General features: G+C 42.0%; 1 protein-coding gene across 1 annotated transcript in view; it reads right to left on the reverse strand.

Annotated features, from left to right (window-relative positions):
• The window catches only part of PPP6R3 (protein phosphatase 6 regulatory subunit 3), a 134,174-nt gene that overhangs the window by 11,518 nt on the left and 100,104 nt on the right, over positions 1-22,552 (reverse strand). Inside the window, exons 17-23 of the mRNA XM_065404344.1 lie at positions 20,306-20,403; positions 17,756-17,810; positions 10,909-11,039; positions 9,538-9,656; positions 7,624-7,777; positions 5,110-5,216; positions 3,614-3,764 (exon numbers count right to left, since the gene is read on the reverse strand). Coding sequence (XP_065260416.1) covers positions 3,614-3,764; positions 5,110-5,216; positions 7,624-7,777; positions 9,538-9,656; positions 10,909-11,039; positions 17,756-17,810; positions 20,306-20,403 — 815 coding nt within the window. The remainder of the gene's footprint in view (positions 1-3,613; positions 3,765-5,109; positions 5,217-7,623; positions 7,778-9,537; positions 9,657-10,908; positions 11,040-17,755; positions 17,811-20,305; positions 20,404-22,552) is intronic.

The following is a 22,552-nucleotide window of genomic DNA, read 5'->3' on the forward strand; positions in this document are numbered from 1 at the left end:
GAAAAGCACATCAGCAAAACCAGCCTTATATTTCTCTTTTTATAAAGCCACTTATTTATATTACACTCTACTCATTCAAAATTCCTAAAGACGATATCTTTTCATTTGGAGGCTAAAGTACAACTGGCATATGTTGCATAGCACTAAAACAGACAGACAATGAACAGCACACATTTGAGAAAAAATGATCATTTATGTAGTTGGTTAGGGTTTTTATTCAGCTAGAACTACACATGAAACGTGTGAATTTCCCTTACAGTCGTGAAGCCTATGAGGGGGTGGGGAGGAAACATCTATATTTATTTAAAAGTTTTCGCCCTTCCCATTTGCACTCCAATGCTACAAGTTTTTTTTTGCTAGCTACTCTGTTATGGGCATGTTCATACCCAGAAGATGTCAACCAACCACTTTCATTGATTTCAAGTGCAAACCTTACACCACACCTCTCAAACTGTAAACCTGCCACCATATGACGTAAGTCATCTGACAAAGTCCTTTTTCTCTCAAGATTTGAGAGACTCTCCTCTCCCAGTTGTCCTACTACTTTGGTTGTTCTTTCAGTGGATCCTCCTGCTTTCATATCTCACTTTACCCAGGTATCCCATCCCACAAGGCTCTGTCCTTGGCCCACTTCCTTTCTTCCTGAAGATCCCATCTATAGATGACCTCACTGACACTTTCAGATCCCGCTACCACCTCTGTGCCAATCATACTGACATCTCTCTACCACTGACCCATCTCCCTCCATTATTATTTGTTTGCATTACAGTAGCACCTAAGAGCTCATCCATATAAACTGGCATCTCCTTTTAGATGTTTCGCCATTAACTTAAATGTAATATAACCAAAACTTAACTCAAGTCTGTCTCCTCCAAAGCCCTCCCCACTCCACCCATTCTCCATCACACCTGACACCTGCTATCCTTCCTGTCACACTGGTCCATAATATGGCTGTCAGCTTTGACTCCACCTTTGTTCAAGACCTGCACAACATCCAGGCCATGTCCAAATCTTCCTAATATTGACTCCCTAACATAGCTAATCCCTTTTTCCTTCATACCACTAAAATTCTTGTCTGGATCTTCTCCTCTCAGATAGGTTGTGACATGGCCAGAATTTTCTCCCACTTCTGAGTCTCTCCACTTGCTCTCCTTTCTTCACTGTTTGAAATTCAAACTTCTGGTCTTTATAGACCTTCACAACTTAAGTACCTCTACTCTGTCAGCTTTCATTACCCATTTATCAGTTTCTTCCATAAGCACTGCCATAAAGAGCAACACTAAAGAGTGCATGAAACATCCTTCCAAACTAGTCCATAAAGCTATTACTCTGTTCTCCTTTAAATCTTTTCTCAGAGCAACTTTTCCCAAGATGCCTACCAAAAAACAAACAAAACAACCCCAACTGATGACAAATGCCCAAGAGGGATTTCTGGTATTTGTTTTGTCTTTGCAAATAAACATGCCTATAACTATTTTCCCCATCTTCTCCCCCAAATGTTTTTGATACCTCCTTTAAAATTAAAATTCTTTGGGGCAGGAACTGTGTGTACCCCCAGGTGTGTATTTTAGCACGAAAGGGCCCAATTCTGATTACAGCCTCCAGGTGCTACCTCAATTCAAACAACAGTTAGTAATAATAAATTAGCTGACCTAAAGTAAGCCCTAAATACATTTACTGAAAACCCCTTGTGCAATCTCAAGTTTCGCTCCCATGGTTCAGGGAAAAAGAGGGAGACTGATCTGAACACCCAAGTCTCTCTGGGACCCTGTCAATTTCATTATACCAATTTTCTATCAGCAGCAGCCTAAATAAATTCAAAATGAGAGAATATGGTAAGAATTTGTATACAGCGCCTAACTCAGGGAGGAACAAGCCAGAAGGACTGATGCAAATTTCTATATCCTCACTACTTCTGGACATCCCCACATCCCAAAGCTTTCCAAAGCAGCAAATGGGGTTTTAGCCACACAAATATTGACTCTAATGGGAGTTCTACTGCTCCCACAAAATTCTGTGCACTGCTTTGAAACATTTACAGATTAGGATTACAAGGAATGAAAAGGCACATAATTACAATTGTCAGAGAGTTGATTTGATCAAAGCTTGCCATACTGCATTCTGGAACATTCCCCCGGTTTGTGGGATTACAAGTTACGTTTTCCTATTCCAAGCTACTCTCCCATCTTTCACATTGACCTGATCTCTGTCTTACTAGGCATGCTATTAGTCTAGGGGACTTTCCTTGCAAATTAAAGGTATTTTGGGACTTTCATCTGAAGCTCAGGTCTAACTATATAGTCTCCTTCAGAGGGTTAGAAGTCAAGATATCTTTCTACAATGAGTTTGTTTTTTTCACTCTTCTATGGCTCTCAGAATTCACAATTCTATAGCAAAGTACTTGTGAATGGAAGCAGCTTAGGCTGGAGGTAAAAGAACCATAATAGTAGTAATTGACTTCACGCTGCATGGATCAAAAAATAAGGACCAGTCAAAATAAAAACGGACTATAAAATTCAAAGAGACAGGGATAGACTAGAATAGTTAGATGTGCGATTTACTCAAGCACTGGCCAAAGAGAGTCATATTTTGTTATATATAGAGAAACACCACCATCATGTAGCAGTAAGGGGATATATGCTCTAAACAGTTCTGCTGCTATTGCACAAGCAATTTTGCATTCAGTTTTAGACACCTCATGATCAGAAATACACTTTCAAACTAGAAGAAACTCAGAAGAGCAGCAACAATTATCATAGTGCTGGAAGGGATATGGGCGGGGGAGGGGAAGAGGGGAGTCTCCTGAGGTAGGAAATCTAACTAGAAAACTCTGCTAAAAGCTATAAAACTATTAAAAAACTAACTATAAAGGGAGTGGCAAGGCCAAAAGAGAGCACTTTACATTGAAAGTGGTTGGGGCTCACAATGAAACTGAGAAAACACCTGTGGTTTAAAGAACTATAGGCAAAAGCAAATTTTGGAAATCAGATCAGATCAGAGAAATCGAAGGAAAGCTCCAGACACTGGACATTCTGATCCAGGCCATATGGCAGTAAGAAGGAACTGGAGAGGCAGTTAGTCCAGTCCTCTTCGCTCCACCCTTAAATTCCTTTGGTTGAAAGCACACAGAAGGCACGGGTGCATATATGGACCAAAGGACACTAATTGAAAGAATTCACCCACAGTGGAAGACACGTAGGGACCAATACTCGAAGAAGCAGCTCACTGACCCAAAAGCCCTGGTCACACAAAACCTTCCCTAATTGAAAAAACAAGTCTCAATCTAAAAACTGACATCTCAACACAATTTGGTTAACAGTTCAAAAGGTTTTGTTTTTGTCCCAATGCAGAACATAACCTAGCTCCATAACCTCTATCGAAATTTACATATGAATGAAAGCTCAGATAACAGAAAACTGGAGTCAGACTGTTAAGTTTAAAATCTCTGCATGCAGATGTCTAATTAGTGTCTTGGAAATCTTAGTTCTATGAAATACTTCCAAAAGGACTGAATAAAATGCTCAGTCAACATTTATTTAAAACATTTTTAAAGGAGGAACAAAAAAATGTGTACACCCTGAGTGAATAAGAGAAATGAACTAGGTTTGCTCACCTTTTGAAGACAGCTGTTTCAGTTTTAGCATCTACAGTAAGGCTCAGTGTTTCCTTCATGCTGCCATTCATTACTGTCTCAGTTACCTTGTCTGCATTTTCCACATCATCTTCTCCATCTGAACTGGCCTCCATAGCAACACTTCCTTGGGCTGATACAGTGAAACAAATTAGGATATTGCTAATGATTTTTATAGTTAATGAGCAAGTACAAATCAGTGAGGATGTGTAGGAGGATAATGTCTACTGTAATCATACATAATCTCCCTGCAGTTTTGTTTACTTTGCAAATCCCACATGGCAGGTAAAATATCAATTTTCTGCATCCTCAGCTCTGTGTGTGCGCGTATGTATGTATGTATGTATATGTATATATATATATATATATATATATATATATATATATACACATACATACATACACACACACACACACATATACACACACACACATACATATACATATACACACACACACATACATATACATATACACATACACACACACATACATATACATATACACACACACACACACATACATATACATATACACACACACACACACATACATATACATATACACACACACACACACATACATATACATATACACACACACACATACATACATATACATATACACACACACACATACATACATATACATATACACACACACACATACATACATATACATATACACACACACACACAGAGTAATCAAATATTTTAAAATATTTAATAGCTACTGAAGAAAACATACAAGTTTCATAATAATCTTTTCATTTTCCAAATCAATTAGCAATGTAGATAATTTGCAGCAGCTACAGCTCTTAGTTAGGGCTTGTCCACACAGGGAAATTTACTGATATAACTCCCCATTTTGACACTTATTCTGGAACAAGAGTATTCACATGGGGAGTTATACTGGTATTATCATACTGGTACAGGTCTCCTGGTAAGTTTCCGACGTAGACAAGCCCATAGTTAGGTCTGAAGATCCCGGACTTCCAGCACTTGTTATGTTCATTAACAATGCAATTGGGAAGTGGGGTAAACATGGGTTTGATCTGGTAATTTTTAATCCACTTTGAGCATGTGTTGGAAAAGCTAGATGACAGGAGGGAGAGAAGGGCACACAGACTGTTCACTGCTGCATCCAAAGACTCAAGATGCTAAAGGCCATCTTAATTAACTAAAGCTCTGCCCAAGTCTCACTGACTAATAAAAAGTAAAGTTAATATTAACACTAATAGCTTGCTTTTATACTGTGCTTTTCTTCCATGGATCTCAAAACTCGTTTCAGAAGAGGTCAGTATCCTTACCCTCAGTTTACCAATGGGGGAACAGAGGTGCTAAGAGGGGAAATGACTTGCCCAAGATCTCCCAGGAAGCCCGTGGTACAACCAGGAAGTCCAATGCGCTACTCATTTAAGCCACTCTGCTTCTAAGTTATTCATTTGCACATAATTTGAGTAATTTCAGTGCACTTACCCTCTGGCTGTGTTGCAAGTGCAGATACATTTGCACTCAGGGGATCCATTGGTTCTGTGTTTGTTTCCATTTCCACAGGAGAATTACTTCTTAAAGACTCTTTCGAACTTAAATACAAATGAAAGTGAATTACATTTTGGAAAAAGATTTCTAAACATTAAAATGAAATTTGCTCACATGCAACCAGAACCTTTTAAAATAATGTTTCTATTTCTGTGAATACTATCGACTCCAGAATCCTACTGAAATCAACTATACTAAGACTCATCCAAGAAATGTTAAAAGAATTTTAAGGATGCAAAGTCAAGCACTAAAAAGTTAGGAAAAGCCAGAATTAAGATTTCCTGGTTTACTATCATGAAGAGTGCGCGCGTGTGTGAGAGAGAGGGGCATTGGATAAAAAGGACAAGCCTAATTTTTTTTGCCCCTTGCAGTTTCCTTTTAAATATATTTTCAGCTATATATTGTCCCTTTCAAGGTAATGGTATCTGGGCAAGAGGGTTGCTCAATCTCTATATCCAAATCAAATCAATGCCATCTCTGCCAACAAGGTTGATCGACCACAAAGGTGATCTTTATAACATGGAGGCTTGTCCATTGGTATCTGGATTAAGTTCTCAAAATGTATACATCCCACAGAACCCCAAACAGACACCACATTTCTGCCACTTCCAATCTGAAATAATTGTAAATGATTTCTTGCCCTGATTCAGCAAAAATATCCCTATTCATGAAAGCATGTGTTTAAGTCCCATAAAAGGCAATGCTCCGTGCAGGATAGCAGTCCACCCACATGCTATCAACTGCAGAATTAGGGTCTCATTTTGAAGTGAATTTGAAACAATAGTGGGTTCATTCCAAGGGCACAAGATGCAATTTACACAGTAGGGACTGGGATCCCAAAACTGCAGCAGAAACCTTGAAATTATGCAGCATTGTTCATTTTTAATTCCAAGCAGTCTAGGTCAGACAATATCCCTTGTGTTATTTAATTTGATATTAAATTCAATTTATTGTATACTGCCCCCAAATTTTCAATTTTGAAATGTGCTGTAGATTTTGGTACTGTTAATGTTTAATTGCATTGCAGAAGCTACAGGAAATAATACAGATATTGGCAGGTAGGTAAGGAACAGTTTTGGGTTTTGTTACCTATTAAATAGTTGGACACTTGTTACAGAGAGGGAATACATCTCTTTCCCATCATCTATGAGCAGAGTTCATTTTAAATTTGGGAGGGCAGTTTGAATTACTTGGTCCTCACACCAGTAATTCTTGACAAGCTAGCTGCCAATTGCACCCTGCCCCCATTTTGGGCATTGCATTGAAGAGCTGTAACGGTGACATTTGAAATGATATGAGACTTCATTATAACAACCCAATGGAGATGAATGTTGCAGTTCACATCTCTTGGACCAGTTGCTTCAGGGCAGCTGCAGACTCAGGCAGACATCACTGCATCTGTTTAATTGATTTATATTCTGAATATTATTTTCACCAACCATGCAGGCAAGAGACTAAAGGCATGGTTTACACTACAAAGTTAGGTCAACCCAGCTAACCCTGAGCAACGCAGTTAAGCTGACCTAACCCCCAGTGTAGCTAACAATCTGTCAATGGAAAAATTCTTCAGTCGACCTAGCTGCCACCCCTCTCAGTGAGGTGGATTACCTATGCAGACAGGAGAACCCCTCCCACTGCTGTTGCTGTAGGCAGTGTCTACGCTGAAGTGCTACAGCGGGGCAGCTGTTGCGCTGCAGCTGTGCTGCTGTAGTGTTTCAAGTGTAGACCGGCCCTACATGAAAAAGTACATTCTGGAGCACAATAATTTGGCAATTTTTTAAAGATTCACATTGATGGGGATATTAACATGGCTACAATCTCATTATACCTAGGGCTCTGACTATTTCTGATGTAAACCAATACACAGCAAAAAAGTGCCAAGCACTTCAAAGTACTATGGGACTGTCTAAGCAAGTCACCAGGGGCTTCATGGAGTGGATGGATTTTCAGACATATACAAAACTATTTTTTTTACATCACAAAACAGAGCCATCAGAGTCTTTCAATTTATTTCACATTAAACAGCTGCATGTGTCACTTAGGCCCAATCTACAGCCATAGTCCACTTATTTAAAAAAAAAAAGCATATAAATAAAGTGTGGCTAGGACCCAAACATCCTAGCAATCAACCAAATTGATTAGCAAGATATGTATGATCAGATACCATCTACACCAGAAATGGACCATATCTGGGTCTCCTGAGTAGATTATAGTTGTAGAGTAGATGACGCCCTTACGCACAATATACCTTTTAACGCCACAAAAAATCCCCAACAACATGGTACAGCAAACTACAAGTAACACTAATTATGTTTAAAGCAGAACTCCGTAATGTATTATGCAAACACTTCTGCAAAAGACATGCATATGCCCACTGAAAGGGACTAGTACCAGCTTCCATTATCATTGGCAGCTGGTAGCCTGGGCTGAAGAATAATAAAATTATTTTACCTTAGAGAAGATGTAAACTCTGAAAAAGAAGCCCAGCCAGTTTCTTTTCCTGGCATAGGTTCTTCTGTGCTCCATACATCAGACCCAACAGAATCCAAATTGGCACCATGTGCAGTTTCCATGGGTACGTCAAAGTTAGCCGACCAGTTCGGTGCTAGAAACAGTGACAATTTCAATGATAAGGTATTTAGAAATTGATATAATTCACTTTTCTTAATACGTTATGACTCTATACATGCACATATAGCTATCCTGAAACACTGCAAACTCCCTAATTATAATAGGGGCTTACATAATGTACATATAGAAGAGCATACACTATGCAAAGTTAGAAACTGAATGCAATTCACAAGTACAAAATTAATTTGGTCTATGAAGCTAGAGCAAAATACCACTATAACTCATGGCATTCTGCAATCAAGCCAATCAAATTAAAAATAATTTAATGGAGTTACACCAGGGATTAATATAGTCAACATTTTACAGAAAAAATATGTATGTGTTACTGTCAACACCTGTTTCTAAAAATGAAAGTTTTTTAAAACTGAGTGTTGTTCTCACGGTTTAGCTTCTGTTTACTAGGTGTGTTTTTCTTAGCTTCAACAAAGAAAATAAATTAATCAGTTCACTAGCACAGTGCTGCAAAGTTTGTGGCAAAAAACAAATGAGGACTTAACATTTTAAAATTCTTCCCATTAGAATTTTAAATTTTGGAGCAAGTTTATTTTGAAAATAGGTCTCTAACTTAGAGTACTCATTCAAGGTACTTCATCTTCCCATAAGCAAATATTTGTTTTCATTAGCATTTACATACATAAAACAGGCTGAAAAGGAAGCTCTGTGACTAACTAAAATGTTAATAGGAAATCCCAATCTAGACAGATATGGGAGGATATCCACAAGGATCAAAACCTGGAGACACAGATGCCAGGGACACCAATCTGACAAAAGGAAAAAAGAGAAAAAAACAAACTCATTTTGTTTTGTTTTTATAATTCCTTATAATCAATATAAAAAACCCTTAGGATTTTTCTACACACAAGTTGCACTGGTTTAATTTAAATCAGTTTTATTAAACCAGTGCAACTTGTATGTGTGGACTCTCAATTTAAAAGAGGTTATATCTGTTTAGCTTGCACTTGTGAATTTACTGATGTGACCCAAACTGACCTAAGCCATGTTTACACTGATATGATTATCTACAAACAAAATTGCACCACTTTTACTAAATCAGTATAAAATAAAGTCGTGCCTTTAGTAAAACAGGTACAACTGTGTGTTCAGACCAGGCTTAAGAACCCCTAGAAGTCTAATGCCTTAAAACATTAACTGTCTGTATCTACAGCCCGTCACTTGTTGGCTCCTGTGTAAAACTATTAAAAAAGAACCAGCATGGAGTAAAAGTTTGTCTGAAACGGGTACATATTTTCTGCTCACAGCCAAATTTTTACTTTCACTAGTTTCAGTGAAGATATCAAATGGTTTAGACTGATGGTCTCCAAAGCTTTTATCAGTTTTAAACAGATTCAAACTTGTTTAAACTACACATCCCTTTTGGAGGAAAAACAATTTCTTTAAAAAAACCCCAAACCCATTTTATAAATAGAAATGTTTTCAACTCCTAGCTCACAGAGAGCCTACACGATCAGGGTCTGACTCAGCCAGGCACCTGAGGTGCTCATACTTGACAACACTCACATCCTGCTATGAGGACTTTACTCAGAAAATCTCTTGTTGCAAAGGTGAGATATTAAACTGCAGGGACCTCAATAAAGTGGTAAGGAAGACAAAATTGAACTATGCTCTACCACTTAACTGAATGACCATTACATTTTCCCACACTGATAACTTGCAATCTAATTCCTCCATCAGGTAATCTAAGCAGATGGAGGCAGTAGGATAAAAACCACCTACGTTCATTTAAGTCCACTTCCATTTTGTCTTCTGTATTGGTATTTGATTCAAACAAGTCTTGTTTTGTTCCATCCTCTTCTTCAGAGTCTGTACTTTCTTCACTGTCCGTACTGCCCGAGCTTCAAAAAATATAAAGGGATTGTTTACATTCAATACTTAGAAGGAATTCCCTGGGGTGCATTGGCTAGTGAAGTTTTCCCAAGTTTAAAACAGAACTGCAAATCAAGTTAGCATGTAGGAATGAGGCAAGTCTGACCATAAACACTGAGGGATCAGCTGGAACTACACTGCAGCATTAGCTATTAAACTTACTCTTCAGCACTGCCAGAAAGGATGACGATTTTAGGGTGTTTTTTGACTTGACAAAGTTAACTGACCCATCTCCTCTCCCACAGCAACAAGGGAAAGGAAAGATGGCTGCCACTGCCCTCATGCAAGGGTAAATAGGAAAGTGGAGGGAGTATAGCTATGGGCCAGGCCAAACAACAGCAGGCAAAAAAGCAGAGATGGACTTCATTTGCTCCACATGGGCTGCTGCAATGCCAGAGGAAGGCCAGACGTAGTCCTAAGGAGAGCAGGGCAACAGCTTCCCCACTCCTCCTCCCTTCCAGACGGACATCCAGGTTGTTCCTTCACTTCTGCATGGACATCAGAGCACTGATAACCTGGCCCTATACACATTCCTAAATGCAGCAGCAACATAATGGTCTGGCCCAGAAATTCCTGGTCACAGGTATTTGCAAGTGGAGGGAGAACTGACAACAGGGTATATGGTGCTATTGTGCGAAGGTCAGAGGAGACATTCCAAAGGGATCCCTGAAAGGAAATTCTGGATGACAGTAGAAAGCTGAAGGGGCAGTGGAAGCACTGGGGACAACGGATTCCCCTCAACCTGCTCTTTGAAAAAAAATCTCCATTACTGCAGCACAAGGAGGGGGACCCTGGCACTATAGAGCCTGAGTACACTGGCCTCCTGCTGGTGTAGCATGCTGAAGGGAAGGCAGGCTGCTTGGGCTGGACAGCTCAGTGCCTCTGAAAATCATAACCAGGAGGAGGACTGCGGAGGTTTGGCCCAAGTGGCAGTGGAGGAAAGGAGCAAGGATGGAAGAAAAAAGGAAAGCTGAAGTGCTGAGTAGCAAAGAGGGCTGATGCCTAAACCTCTTACAGAGGCAGAAGATTGGAAGGGACAGGTGCTGGGCCCATCCTCTAATAAGTTATCCAAGAACAGCAGCAACTACTCAATTTGTCTCTGAATTCTCTTTGTTAGGCAGGCCTTCCAAGCAGTCAAGAATCTGCATCAACAGATGTACTCAGTGAGAACAGTGAGGTTCTTCTGTAGTACAAATTGGATGGAAAACAAACACTCTTCACCTGGATCGTCTCTGGGATTCCGGTGTAAACGCAATGTGTTTTTCTTCCCATATATCTTCTTCATCAGAACCACCATCATCAAACTGCTGTATTCTCTCCTTACAGCATGCCTCAAACAATGCAATATTCCCCTACAGCAGAACACAAAGCAAAAATATGAACGGGGTAAAGACCATTCACAAACTGTACACTACTCCACCTTATTTCTATGGTTAAACAATTTTAATATAGTCTCAGAAAAGGATAAAGGTGCATACAAGGAGCCCACACTATATCCCATGAATGAGATATGCACCCAGATTTGGATTAATCAGCTTTGACTAAGTTTTCTATGAGGGCAGTTCAGAAAACTCTGCCTTATAGGGGTGCCTGTTTTACCATTTCCTGCTCCCTCCCTGGGCATAGCTAAAGAACATCAACGTTTTCATGACATTTTTCCCATTGTGGATTCTCTCTCAGCTCACTGCACCAAAGAATGCTCCAGATTTTTGGGGGGAGTGGTGGGAGGTTAAAGGGAGAGGCACATACACTCAAGGAGGGAGAGGTTAGCACACCAGAGAAACATTTTCTGGGGAAAGATCTTTACACTTCTGTCCCCTTATTCCTTTTACCTTGCTGGCTAAGACCATACTTTGCATTTTGGTGGAAGATTGAGCAGCTACTACCCACACACTATAAACTGAATAAGCAAACAGCACAGACCCAGAGAATGAGATCCGAGTCTATTCCTGAATCTGAGGGCTTGTCTACCCAGTGCAGCAATATGCACTAGAGCAGTGTGATTTCTAAAATACACCAACATGTTACGCAGTAAATGTCCCACACAGATGCTGCTGGCATACTCTAGAAGTTCCCTAGGTTGTACTAACTTAGGGAACTCCTAAAAAGGAGGTTACTCACCCTGTGCAGTAACTGACGTTCTTTGAGATGGGTGTCCCTGTGGGTGTTCCACTCCAGGTGTTGGTGCGTCCCTGCGCCTTTGCTCGGAGATTTTTGTAGCAGTACTCGTACCGGCCACGCATGCGCAGAGGCTGCCCCCCCGCAGTGAGTCTAGCTTAATAGTACGCATGCGTGGCCAGTCTCCTCAGTTCCTTCTCTACAACGGAGGCTACCCCAACTCCGAAGTAGAGGGGAGGAGGGTGGGTAGTGGAGCACCCACAGGGACACCCATCTCGAAGAACGTCAGTTACTGCACAGGGTGAGTAACCTCCTCTTCTTCTTCTTCGAGAGATGTCCCTGTGGGTGCTCCACTCCAGGTGACTTAAAAGCAGTGTGTCTCAAGGAGATAGGGACTTCGGATCTGATAGGAATGCCGTAGATAGTACAGCCCTGCCCAAACGTATATCAGAGAGGGGGCCTTGAGTAAGGGCATAGTGTTTAACAAATGTGTGTTCAGAGGACCAAGTGGCTGCTTTACAGATATCAGCCAGGGGAACTTTGCGTAAGAATGCTACAGAGGCAGCCATAGATCTAGTGGAGTGCGTTCTGATGCCGTCTGGAGGTGTAACCTTCTTCATCTGATAGCACAACCGGATGCACTGAGAAATCCAGTTTGAAAGTCTCTGGGTAGAAATAGGAGTACCTTTGGAACACTCCACGATGGAGACAAAGTCTAGAAGAGTTTCTAAAAGGTTTTGTTCTATCCAAATAGAAGGACAAGGCCCTGCGTACATCTAATGTATGGATTGTGGCTTCGAACGAGTTCGCATGTGGTTTCGGAAAAAAGGTTGGTAGGTGTATCGGCTCATTAATGTAGAATGACGAATGCACCTTTGGAAGAAATTTGGGGTGTAATCTGAGGGTAACCTTGTCTTTGAAAAATAGTGTATATGGTGGGTCTGCCATAAGAGCTGCTATTTCTCCTGCCCGTCTGGCAGAGGTAATTACCACTAAAAATGCTGTTTTCATCGAAAGGTGTAAAAGGGAACACGTGGCTAGGGGTTCAAACGGTTGTTGAGTTAGACAAGCTAGTACTAAATGAAGGTCCCATGGGGTGGTAGGTGGTTTAATGTCTGGGTATAGGGCTTGGAGTCCCTTGAGGAAACGCTTGGTGATTGGATGAGCAAAAACAGAAGTACCATCAATTTTGTCATGAAAAGTTGTAATAGCAGCTAAATGGACTCTGATGGAGCTGAAAGAAAGGCCGGATCGCTTAAGGTCCAATAGATAGTCAAGTATGAGCGAGAGAGATACCGACGTGGGACAAAGTTGTTTAGCTGAACACCAATGTGTGAATCGTTTCCACTTTCGTAGATAGGTGGTGCGAGTAGATTGTGTTCTGCTATGTAGGAGCACTCTTTGAACTTGTTCAGAGCAATCTAGTTCGCTTTGGGAGAACCATGTAGGAACCAGGCTTTGAGGTGAAGCATGGACAGGTTGGGGTGGAGAAATCAGCCGCGTTGTTGTGATAGGAGGTTCGGGATGAGAGGCAACAAGATTGGTGGTCGAATCGACATTCTGGTGAGGAACGGAGACCACGATTGTCTGGGCCACGACGGGGCAATTAGGATCATCTTGGCACGGTCTGTTCGTATTTTCATCAGGACCCTGTTGAGAACCGGTATCGGGGGAAATGCATAGAGTAAGTTTCGGTGCCATGGGATCATGAATGCGTCTCCCAGGTAATGTTTGCCCAGTCCCGCTCTGGAGCAAAAGCCGGAACATTTCTTGTTTTTTGCAGTTGCAAAAAGGTCTATGGTTGGGTGACCCCAAAGGCGGAATATGTTGTGGATGGTTTTCTCATCTGTCTCCCATTCGTGATCCCAGGGAAAGGGTATGCTTAGTTCGTCCGCTGTGGTGTTCATCACTTCGGGAAAATAGGCAGCTGATACCCGGAGGTTGTTCGCAATGCACCAATTCCAGAGCTTCATAGCCTCTGTGCAAAGCGAGTGGGATCGAGCTCCTCCCTGCCTGTTTACATAGAACATGCATGCAATGTTGTCTGTCATTATGCGTATATGGTGATTCCTGATTAGTGTAAGAAAGTGACGGCACGCATTGCGAATGGATCGAAGTTCTAGGACATTTATGTGCAGAGAGGTCTCGGTTGAAGACCATAGCCCCTGGACTGTGTGGTGAGACATGTGTGCACCCCAGCCTGTCAGAGATGCATCGGTAGTCAGTATGAGGGATGGAGCCTCCTGAAGAAAGGGGACTCCAGAGCAGAGGTTGGAGTGAACTGTCCACCACAGTAGAGAATCTTTGACTCGGAAAGGTATGGAGAGAGTCTTGTTTAGAGAGTGCACATTCGGTCTGTAAACCGTGGCCAACCACGCTTGGAAGCACCTCATGTAGAGGCGTGCATTTTGGACGACAAAAGTGCAGGAGGCCATGTGACCTAGTATTTGTAGACAGTCTCGGACAGTCACCTGGGGACTGTTGCGAATTTTTGTGGCCAGTCGGCTTATGGAGTTGAAGCGGTCGGGTGGAAGAGATGCCAATCCCGTCCGGGAGTCGAGGTATGCCCCTATGAACTCCAGATGTTGGGTGGGGCATAACGTGGATTTGTTTTTGTTTATTTGCAGGCCTAGAGATAGGAAACAATCGACGGTAAGCCGTGTGGATCGGAGAGCTTCGTCGAACGTTGAAGCTTTGAGGAGGCAATCGTCGAGGTAAGGAAATATTACGACCCCTTGTTTTCTGAGGTAGGCAGTAACTACGGCTAGGATCTTGGAAAAAACACGGGGGGCCGTGGACAGTCCGAAGGGGAGAACCCTGTATTGGAAATGTGTTGAGCCAAGAGTAAAACGTAGGAAGCGTCTGTGGGCCGGGTGTATAGTCACATGAAAATAGGCGTCCTGTAGGTCGAGGGCTGAAAACCAATCGCCCTGCTCCAGCGCTGGGATTATGGTGGTGAGAGTAACCATCTTGAACTTTTGCTTTTCGACAAATTTGTTGAGCCACCTGAGGTCGAGGACTGGTCGCCATCCCCCAGTTTTCTTTTCTGTTAAGAAATCATGGGAGTAAAAACCCTTCCCTTTGTGTCGTTCTGGCACAATTTCTATTGCTCCCAGTTGAAGGAGATGTTGCACTTCTTGGAGGAGTAGTCGCTCATGAGAAGGGTCCCTGAAGAGGGACGGGGAGGGTGGGTGGGAGGCAAGGAGAGGAAGGGGATGGCGTTTCCAATTGTAACCACCTCTATAACCCACTTGTCGGAGGTAATGTTCTGCCATTAGTGGGAGAATGGTCGTAGGCAGTGTCCAAAGATAGGTGTGCTGGCTGAAGTGGGAACGCTGTTTTCTAAACCCTCGACCAAGGCTTCAAAACTGCCTATTAGTTGGAGGGGGTTGAGGCGACCCGGAGAATTGGGACGACGACGCTGGAATCTTTGTCTCTGGCCTTGTTGTTGTTGCTCCTGTGGTCTATGGGAGTTGTGTATATGCGGGGTAGCGTGGATGTTGGTAAGGTTGGTATCTATATTGCCGTCTTCTGGTCGTAGGTGTCTGGAGACCTAAGGACCGGAGGGTTGCCCTTGACTCCTTCATTGAGTGAAGCACGTCGTTCGTGGCGGAAGCAAAAAGTTTTTCACCGTCAAAGGGAAGATCTTCAATGGAAAGAAAGAAGAGGAGAACCATGAACCTCAGCGCATGACCACTGCTGTGGCGGTCGATCTTGCTGCAGTGTTGGCTACATCGAGGGCCGCTTGAAGAGCGGTACGTGACATGATTTGTCCCTCGGAAACCAGAGCTGTCAATTGTTGTTTTTTCTGTTCTGAGATGTCGTCAATAAAGTCCATGAATTTATTATAGTTTCTGTGGTCATATTTTGCAAGAACTGCAGTATAATTAGCTATATGAAATTGTAACGTTGAGGATGCATATACTTTACGACCAAAGAGGTCCAAGCATTTACTTTCCTTGTTGGCTGGGGTGGAGTGGGAATACTGTTGTTTGGCCCTTTGGTTCGCTGCATCTACTACTAACGAGTTTGGAACCGGATGGGTAAAAAGGAATTCAGAGCCCTTAGAAGGGATGAAGTACTTCCGGTCCGCTTGTTTACAGGTAGGTAGGCTTGTAGCTGGAGTCTGCCAGATGGACTTAGCAGGTTCTAAAAGGGCTACGTTGATTGGTAATGCAACCCTAGTGGCAGAAGAGGGCTGTAGGATGTCCGTTAACTCATGCTGTTGTTCGGGGACTTCCTCCAAGTTAATTCTCAAGTCACTGGCAACTCTTTTAAAGAGGTCTTGGAATTCTGAGTAGTCATCCGACGGTGTTGGAGAAGGGGGAAGTAAGGCTTCTTCAGGCGTTACCTCCGGCTCTACTGGAATAGGAGCAGGACTTGGTTGATCCTGCAAGTGTGACGGTGCTGCCTGGTGTCTTGTGTCATTGGCAGGTTCGTCAGGTGGTGGTGCTAGACCGGTGTTGCGCCTGGTTGAGGTGGCATAGCGCGTGTTCTCGAGGGTACGATGCCCATGGTGCCCAATATTGCCATGGTGGTGGGTAGGGCATAGGTGGTGCCATCCAGGGGTTCACCCCCCAGGGGGCAAGATCCTGAGAATAGGCTGAGGTAATTTTTCTAAAACCTCTGTTGACTGGGGTCTGGGGATGGGAGGGTTGATACGGAGAAAAACCCTCCTGTGGTCCAGTTTCCTCCTCACTGGAGGAAGGCTGTTCAGACCCTGACTCTGCCATCGAAGAGAAACAGGCATTCAGCAGGGGAGACTGCAGGATAGGTGACACCAGCAGATCTCTTGCCTGAGTAAATTGGAGTGGTGAGGCTCCTGCGTGAGGTGAAGGCTGTGCAAGAGGAAGTTGCAATGAGGGAACTGAGCTGGGGTTTTGCTTCTTGGCTCCCTGCCAATCAGTTCCACGGGTGCCGGTGCCGGGAGGGCAGCATCAGCCTGCAGGGGGTCAGGCAGGGTGTGGAATGTCGGCACCGCGTCCGTGGTGGTACGAGTACTGCTACAAAAATCTCCGAGCAAAGGCACAGGGACGCACCAACAGCTTGAGTGGAGCACCCACAGGGACATCTCTCGAAGAAGCAGCAGTGGTTCTCAAAGTGTGGGGCACAGAGAAACATTTTGGGGGAAGGGGGGTGGGAAGGGAATGCCATGCTTCCAGCCCTGCTCCACCCCCAGATCAGATCAGTCTCCAACCCTGTTCAGACCACAGTCCTGCTCCACCTCCAGGCCCAGCTCTGCTCTCACCCACAGCTCCACTCCACACGCTGCTCCGGCCCCAGCTCCACTCCACACCCTGCTCTGGCCCCAGCCCAGCTCTGCCCTCATTCCCTCTCCATCCCCAGACCAGCGCCGCCTCTAACCCCAGCTCCTCCCGCAGCTCTGCCTTCAGTCCAACCTCTGCTGCTGAGGAAGCCTTGACTGGGCAGTAATGCCGGGTGTGTGTGTGTGTGAGTGCGCAGACAGGGCAGCGCATTTGGAAAAGTTTGAGCACCTCTGTCCTAGAGTATGCCAGCATGGATTTACACGGGCCAGTTAGCACATAACACATTGACACCCCCCCCCCCCCCCCCAGTACGCTATGCTGCACTGTGCAGACAAGCTCTGAGGCACCTCTACCACAGCAAACAGGCAGCTTTTTACTGCATTTCCTTTGGAGCCGGCTAACAGAAGCACTTGTATCTGGTCATACCTTAAAGTGAAAATGGCTCTGCTCAGAAGCTGATATAGAAAGCAGTGATCAAGTTTCCCAATGACACAGAGGCTTTACATCATTACAAGAAAGTGGGTGGATGAACTACTCCTCAAAGATAATACTGAAAAGAATCATTTGACCCACCACCATCCTACAGGTTGAAGACAAGTAGAAGTTTTAAAGTTTTATTATTTGTTTAGCAGTCCACTCTCTCAAGGACAAAAGTCATGATAGCAGCAGGAATGTACACTCACACTTTCATTTGTATTGAGGGTAAAGTTGATGTCTGACACTCGATCAAAAGACACACTGCAAAAAAAAAAAGTACAGATTTATGCACTAAAAGCAAAAAAAGATGCTGCAATTTACACAACAAATAAAGAGACATTTCATATTCTGAACTCTTTACTGCGCAAGAATACTAAGAGTACCTGAAACTATAAAACTTAAGTAGCAATTTCCCACACAAGAAAATAGTTTTAACTTTTGTGTTTAGGAGAAACATGCCTCCTACTATCATTCAGTTAAACAATTTATTAAATCATGGGATGTTTTCCATGCACAAAATCTTACAAGACAGTTAAGCCAATAATATAAAAATGGCTACCTTTTATCAGATACATGGACAAAATAAATCCAAATAAACTAACTAAATGCATATCATGTGGTCAAACACCACACATCTCAATTTCTTTTTCTCTCTTTACAATAGAAAAATAGTGAGTACACAGTTCCAAGGAATGTCTACCAAACTGACAGAATAAATTTTTAAAAATTGAGTTGTCAACTAAGGCCTTAAGTCCATCAAAGAGATCTATGCAGGCAGATTTTACACCTGCCCACTGACTTCAGGGAGATTCTGAAGACATAATGGTCCACCAAGGCAGATTCTTTTGCAAGACTGGACCCTAAATGTAAATTGTCAAAATTAATTGTAAACTTATTTCCTAAGCAAAAAAACCTGATGACCCTTTTCTTACTGACTAGTGAACAGCAAGGAAAACAATTTCACACGTGAAATACTAAGTTCAAAAAACTAACATTTATTGTCCCTGTAGGCCTAAAAACTGACCTCTCCACAGTGAGCCCACCTGCAGAGTTTCATCTTAAGGACTGCAAACATTCAGTATTCCTCATGTCTAAAATACCCTTCCTGCAGGTGTGAAATAGGGGGGAAAGTCTGCCAGCCTTTCAGGACAATTCACAGGTATTCTCTCTTTAAGCACGTATATGAGTGAGTTTAAAGTTAGCTGTGCATTTGTTAATCTTCCCCTAAATCCTCACTGCATTAAAGATCTGTTGGAGGAGGGGGTAGAAGAGAAACAGCATTTACAGTTCGTTAGATATGACCTTCAAAGTCAAAGCAGATCAATTTTTAGGCCCAACAATTTTAACAATATTCCTTTTACATAAAAGGACTAGAATCACATAACTGAACCACCATGCAAGTAACTAAAGAATAGCCAGCATTTACAGCTAGAAAGTAGGTAAGATTCCAAGCAATGAAGTTACTCATATATATGATTTTTTTTTTTAATGAGAGCCGTGTGGATTCTGATGGGTGATATCAGGGACCAAATTCATAAGTGGTAGCTAGAGGCATAACATCTAGGCAGAGTGCACACCTCAAGGGATCTGCATTATATTTATATAAGCATCTTGTTAATTATGTGCCATCTTCTTGACAGACTCACCCAAGCAGTATAGTAAGCTAGCTCCTATGGCAGGTGTATACCAAAAATACTGCTACCCAAGTCTATTTAACTAATTTAAATTGATCTCTTTTCTACAGAATCCCACCTCCTGAAAGTGAATCTTCATCTCTACACTCAGAGGTTTCATATATAATTCCCTTCCCTGTTGAGAAGGCAGGAGTCAACCTCAATTAGTTTTCCATACCTTACTGTAGCTTGTCCTACAAAATAGTATCAATAATCAGTAATGACAACACTAATCTGCCTTTAATATTTAACTGCTGTCTTGGATTCTTTTCAAATTTGTTTTAAAAAGGATACTTTGCACCATGCACACTTAATTCAATTTAATAAAATTTGGGGATTAGATAGAAACTAACACTTATCACCAGCTCCAATTCACTCCATTTTTCAAGAGGGATTCTCAAAAGCATGGTCCATTTTACTTTTTTGTAAGAAATAGGGATCATCCTACAGATTCTTGGGTTGTGTTTTACCTGGACTAAAACTATTCCTATTTTTAAGTTCTTCACTTACCCTAACTGTAGAAATGTATCTCTGAACTGCTTTGCTCTTCACCATAGATAGATTTATGAAGCCCTTCCTTACTGTCCCCTACAGAAAAGAACACTCATGGATGTGTTGCTCCTGCCAACTTGGCCAGGAAAAGTAAATTTATGCTATGCACATGGTATAGAATATACCCCATGTCTATCTCCTATGCCTAAAAACTATCCCACCTATGAATTCTGCCCACACCAGAGCCATGTGCCAATGGTCTTGTGAATAAGAGAACAGATCCATAGGTTAAGTCTAATATTAAGAAGTCTAATTATATAGCCACAAGAAATGTGTTCTCTTATGTAGCTACTGTGGGTTGGGGGGAGGAAAGAAATAGTGTTGCTCTGAAAAATTGCTCAGGGAAGCTAATCTGCTCTTCCTGGAGCACTCAGTATAAGAACTGACCACGTTAGTGCTGATAAACAAGGCCAAATGCAGACAGCTCGGCATCAGTCAAGGCTGCAATTAATCACTGGGACACAGTCAAATGTGAAATTATGCAATAAAGAAGAAAATCCCAAGTTAAAACCAGCATAAAGTCATACTCACTTCCCGATGTCATCTTGATCAGCAAACTTCTCATCGTTGAAGCCAAACTGGTCAATAAAATTGGACGTCATTTGTTGCATCTGATAATCAGAAAAGGCCTGGCAATCCCAGGACCAACGACAGTGATATAAAGATTCTAATAATACTCTGAATACTATTTGCCCATTTTGCTCCAGAAATAAATTTTGTTAATCTAAACACAGGGGATTATAAAAAGTTAATTTGTTTTAAGTCTATAAATTATCTCAGCCACTGAATATACACTGACCCACATTTGATGGCTTTGATGCCAGCTTGGTAGCAGCTCTAATAGGAAAGTTAATCTTCACTGTACATGGGGTCTTAAATACCACCTTTCCAAATGCATTTCCCAGGACACACTGTGTGACAGGACAGCTTATTAGGTACAGGAGAAAAGCTGCCTTCAACCTTGTCAACATGAAACTTTTAAACCACTTGACTCATGGAAGAGGGGAGAGCAGGGCATTGTTATAAATAGAAAAAAAATGTGTGGGTAAGAAGTTATCAATCTCAACTATAAGATCTAACTAACAGTATCACTTGATTACACAAAAGAAAACACAAGAGGAAACCAAAAGAGTTAATGCAGACATACCACACATCTAAATTTAATGTTGCCAACTCTCACAATTTTATCACAAATCTCATGAGATTTGGGGGGTTTAAGGTTCTTTTTGTTTTTAAATAAAGTCTCAATTGACCTCAGATTACTGGCTTTAAAACTTGTGAAATTTCCTTTATTTAAAATAACTTATTTTCAGTGGGGCTGAAGCCAAACTGCTCTCTGCCAAAACAGTCACCATTCTCTACAGACTTTGCATGTTGAAGGGAGACTGCAAACTCATTGTTTTTAATGAAACTGAACCCAGGTTACCCTCAGGGAAGATAGCCACTCTCTGGACTGTATGGTTAGTCAGCTAGACAGGACGTGGGAATATGGGAAGCCAGAGATGGCCTAAAAAGGAGCAGGTGAGCAAGGTGCTGAGAAGGTAAGGTATAGAGGAATAGGTGATGGCAGAGGGAAAAAAAATACAGGGTTGGGTTGGGGACAGGAAATTATGGAGGAGCTTGGAGGAAGATAAAACAGGGCAGTGATGAGGAAGGAGAGGGATACAATGGCAGCTTTCCACACTCCTGGGATTGGGAGTGAATAAGGGGAACCTCCATCCAAGCAGCCACTGGAGAAGCCTGCCTTTTTGCATGTGTTTCAGGTAGAATTTTGACTGAAACATTCACAAGTGCCAATCAATCCCTCAAGTCTTTTACAGTAAACAGCACTACGTTGGGCAAAACATATGGCTGTGCCTAGTAATATTAGACCTTTGTTCTTCCTGCACTGACTGTCCATATAAAGCATTATTGGGTTGTAGAAAGGCACTAAACACTTCCTCTGTAAAGTACTTTGATAGCTATGGATGAAGAGAACTTATTACTGAATGCATGTGGATGAGAAGACATTCATAAAGGTGTTATGTTAATGATAAATGGAATGATGAAAGAACTAAATTAATGGTGAAAAGTCAATTAGATTTTTAAAATTCTACCAGTTTTCAAGTGAAATAAGTGCAGGCAGCAACTTCTGTTTTATCAAATATATACGTCATCCTAGTGACAGTATCTTTTAAAGCCTAATAGTGGGAAAGAGCACGCTAGAGAAGCGTTCCAAGCGATAGTCAGCCAAGAGTCAGAACCTGCTGACATTTTGACAGGCCAAAGGCAAGCTTTGCAAAGTGGAAAATGAATGGAATCACTGATATACTTCTGCTTGTTGCCCTTAAAATAAAGGGATCTGCAGAAAGATTTACAGCATGAGACCCTTCTTGGGGGGTACCATCTCTAGGGTTTGTCATGAACTTCCCTAAACAAAGCTCATCAAACAAGGGGGGGGGGGGGGGTCAATTTTACCTTTAAAAATGCTACAAAAGATAGCAGAGCAGGCCTAACATCTTTATGGCATCATAAATTAAGTTAGAAGTCAGGTGTGAAAAGTTATGAAACATGTCTGAAGATTTACTTTATAAAAAGGAATGGATTTCTCCAGCCAATAAAGAAAAAGATTTTGCCTGCACAGGCTGTGTAAATACAGTTAAAAACGGTTGGCAAGTAAAAAAAAAAAGTCACCTAAGTGATTATAAGCATTAATTTCTTATCCAGGGCCCGTAAAGAAAATTTCCAAAAGATCCCTTTTGCCTGAGTCATCATGATCAAATCTACTTTAGGTGTTAT

Source organism: Emys orbicularis, chromosome 4 (assembly GCF_028017835.1).
Source record: "Emys orbicularis isolate rEmyOrb1 chromosome 4, rEmyOrb1.hap1, whole genome shotgun sequence".
Classification (NCBI taxonomy): Eukaryota; Metazoa; Chordata; order Testudines; family Emydidae; genus Emys; species Emys orbicularis.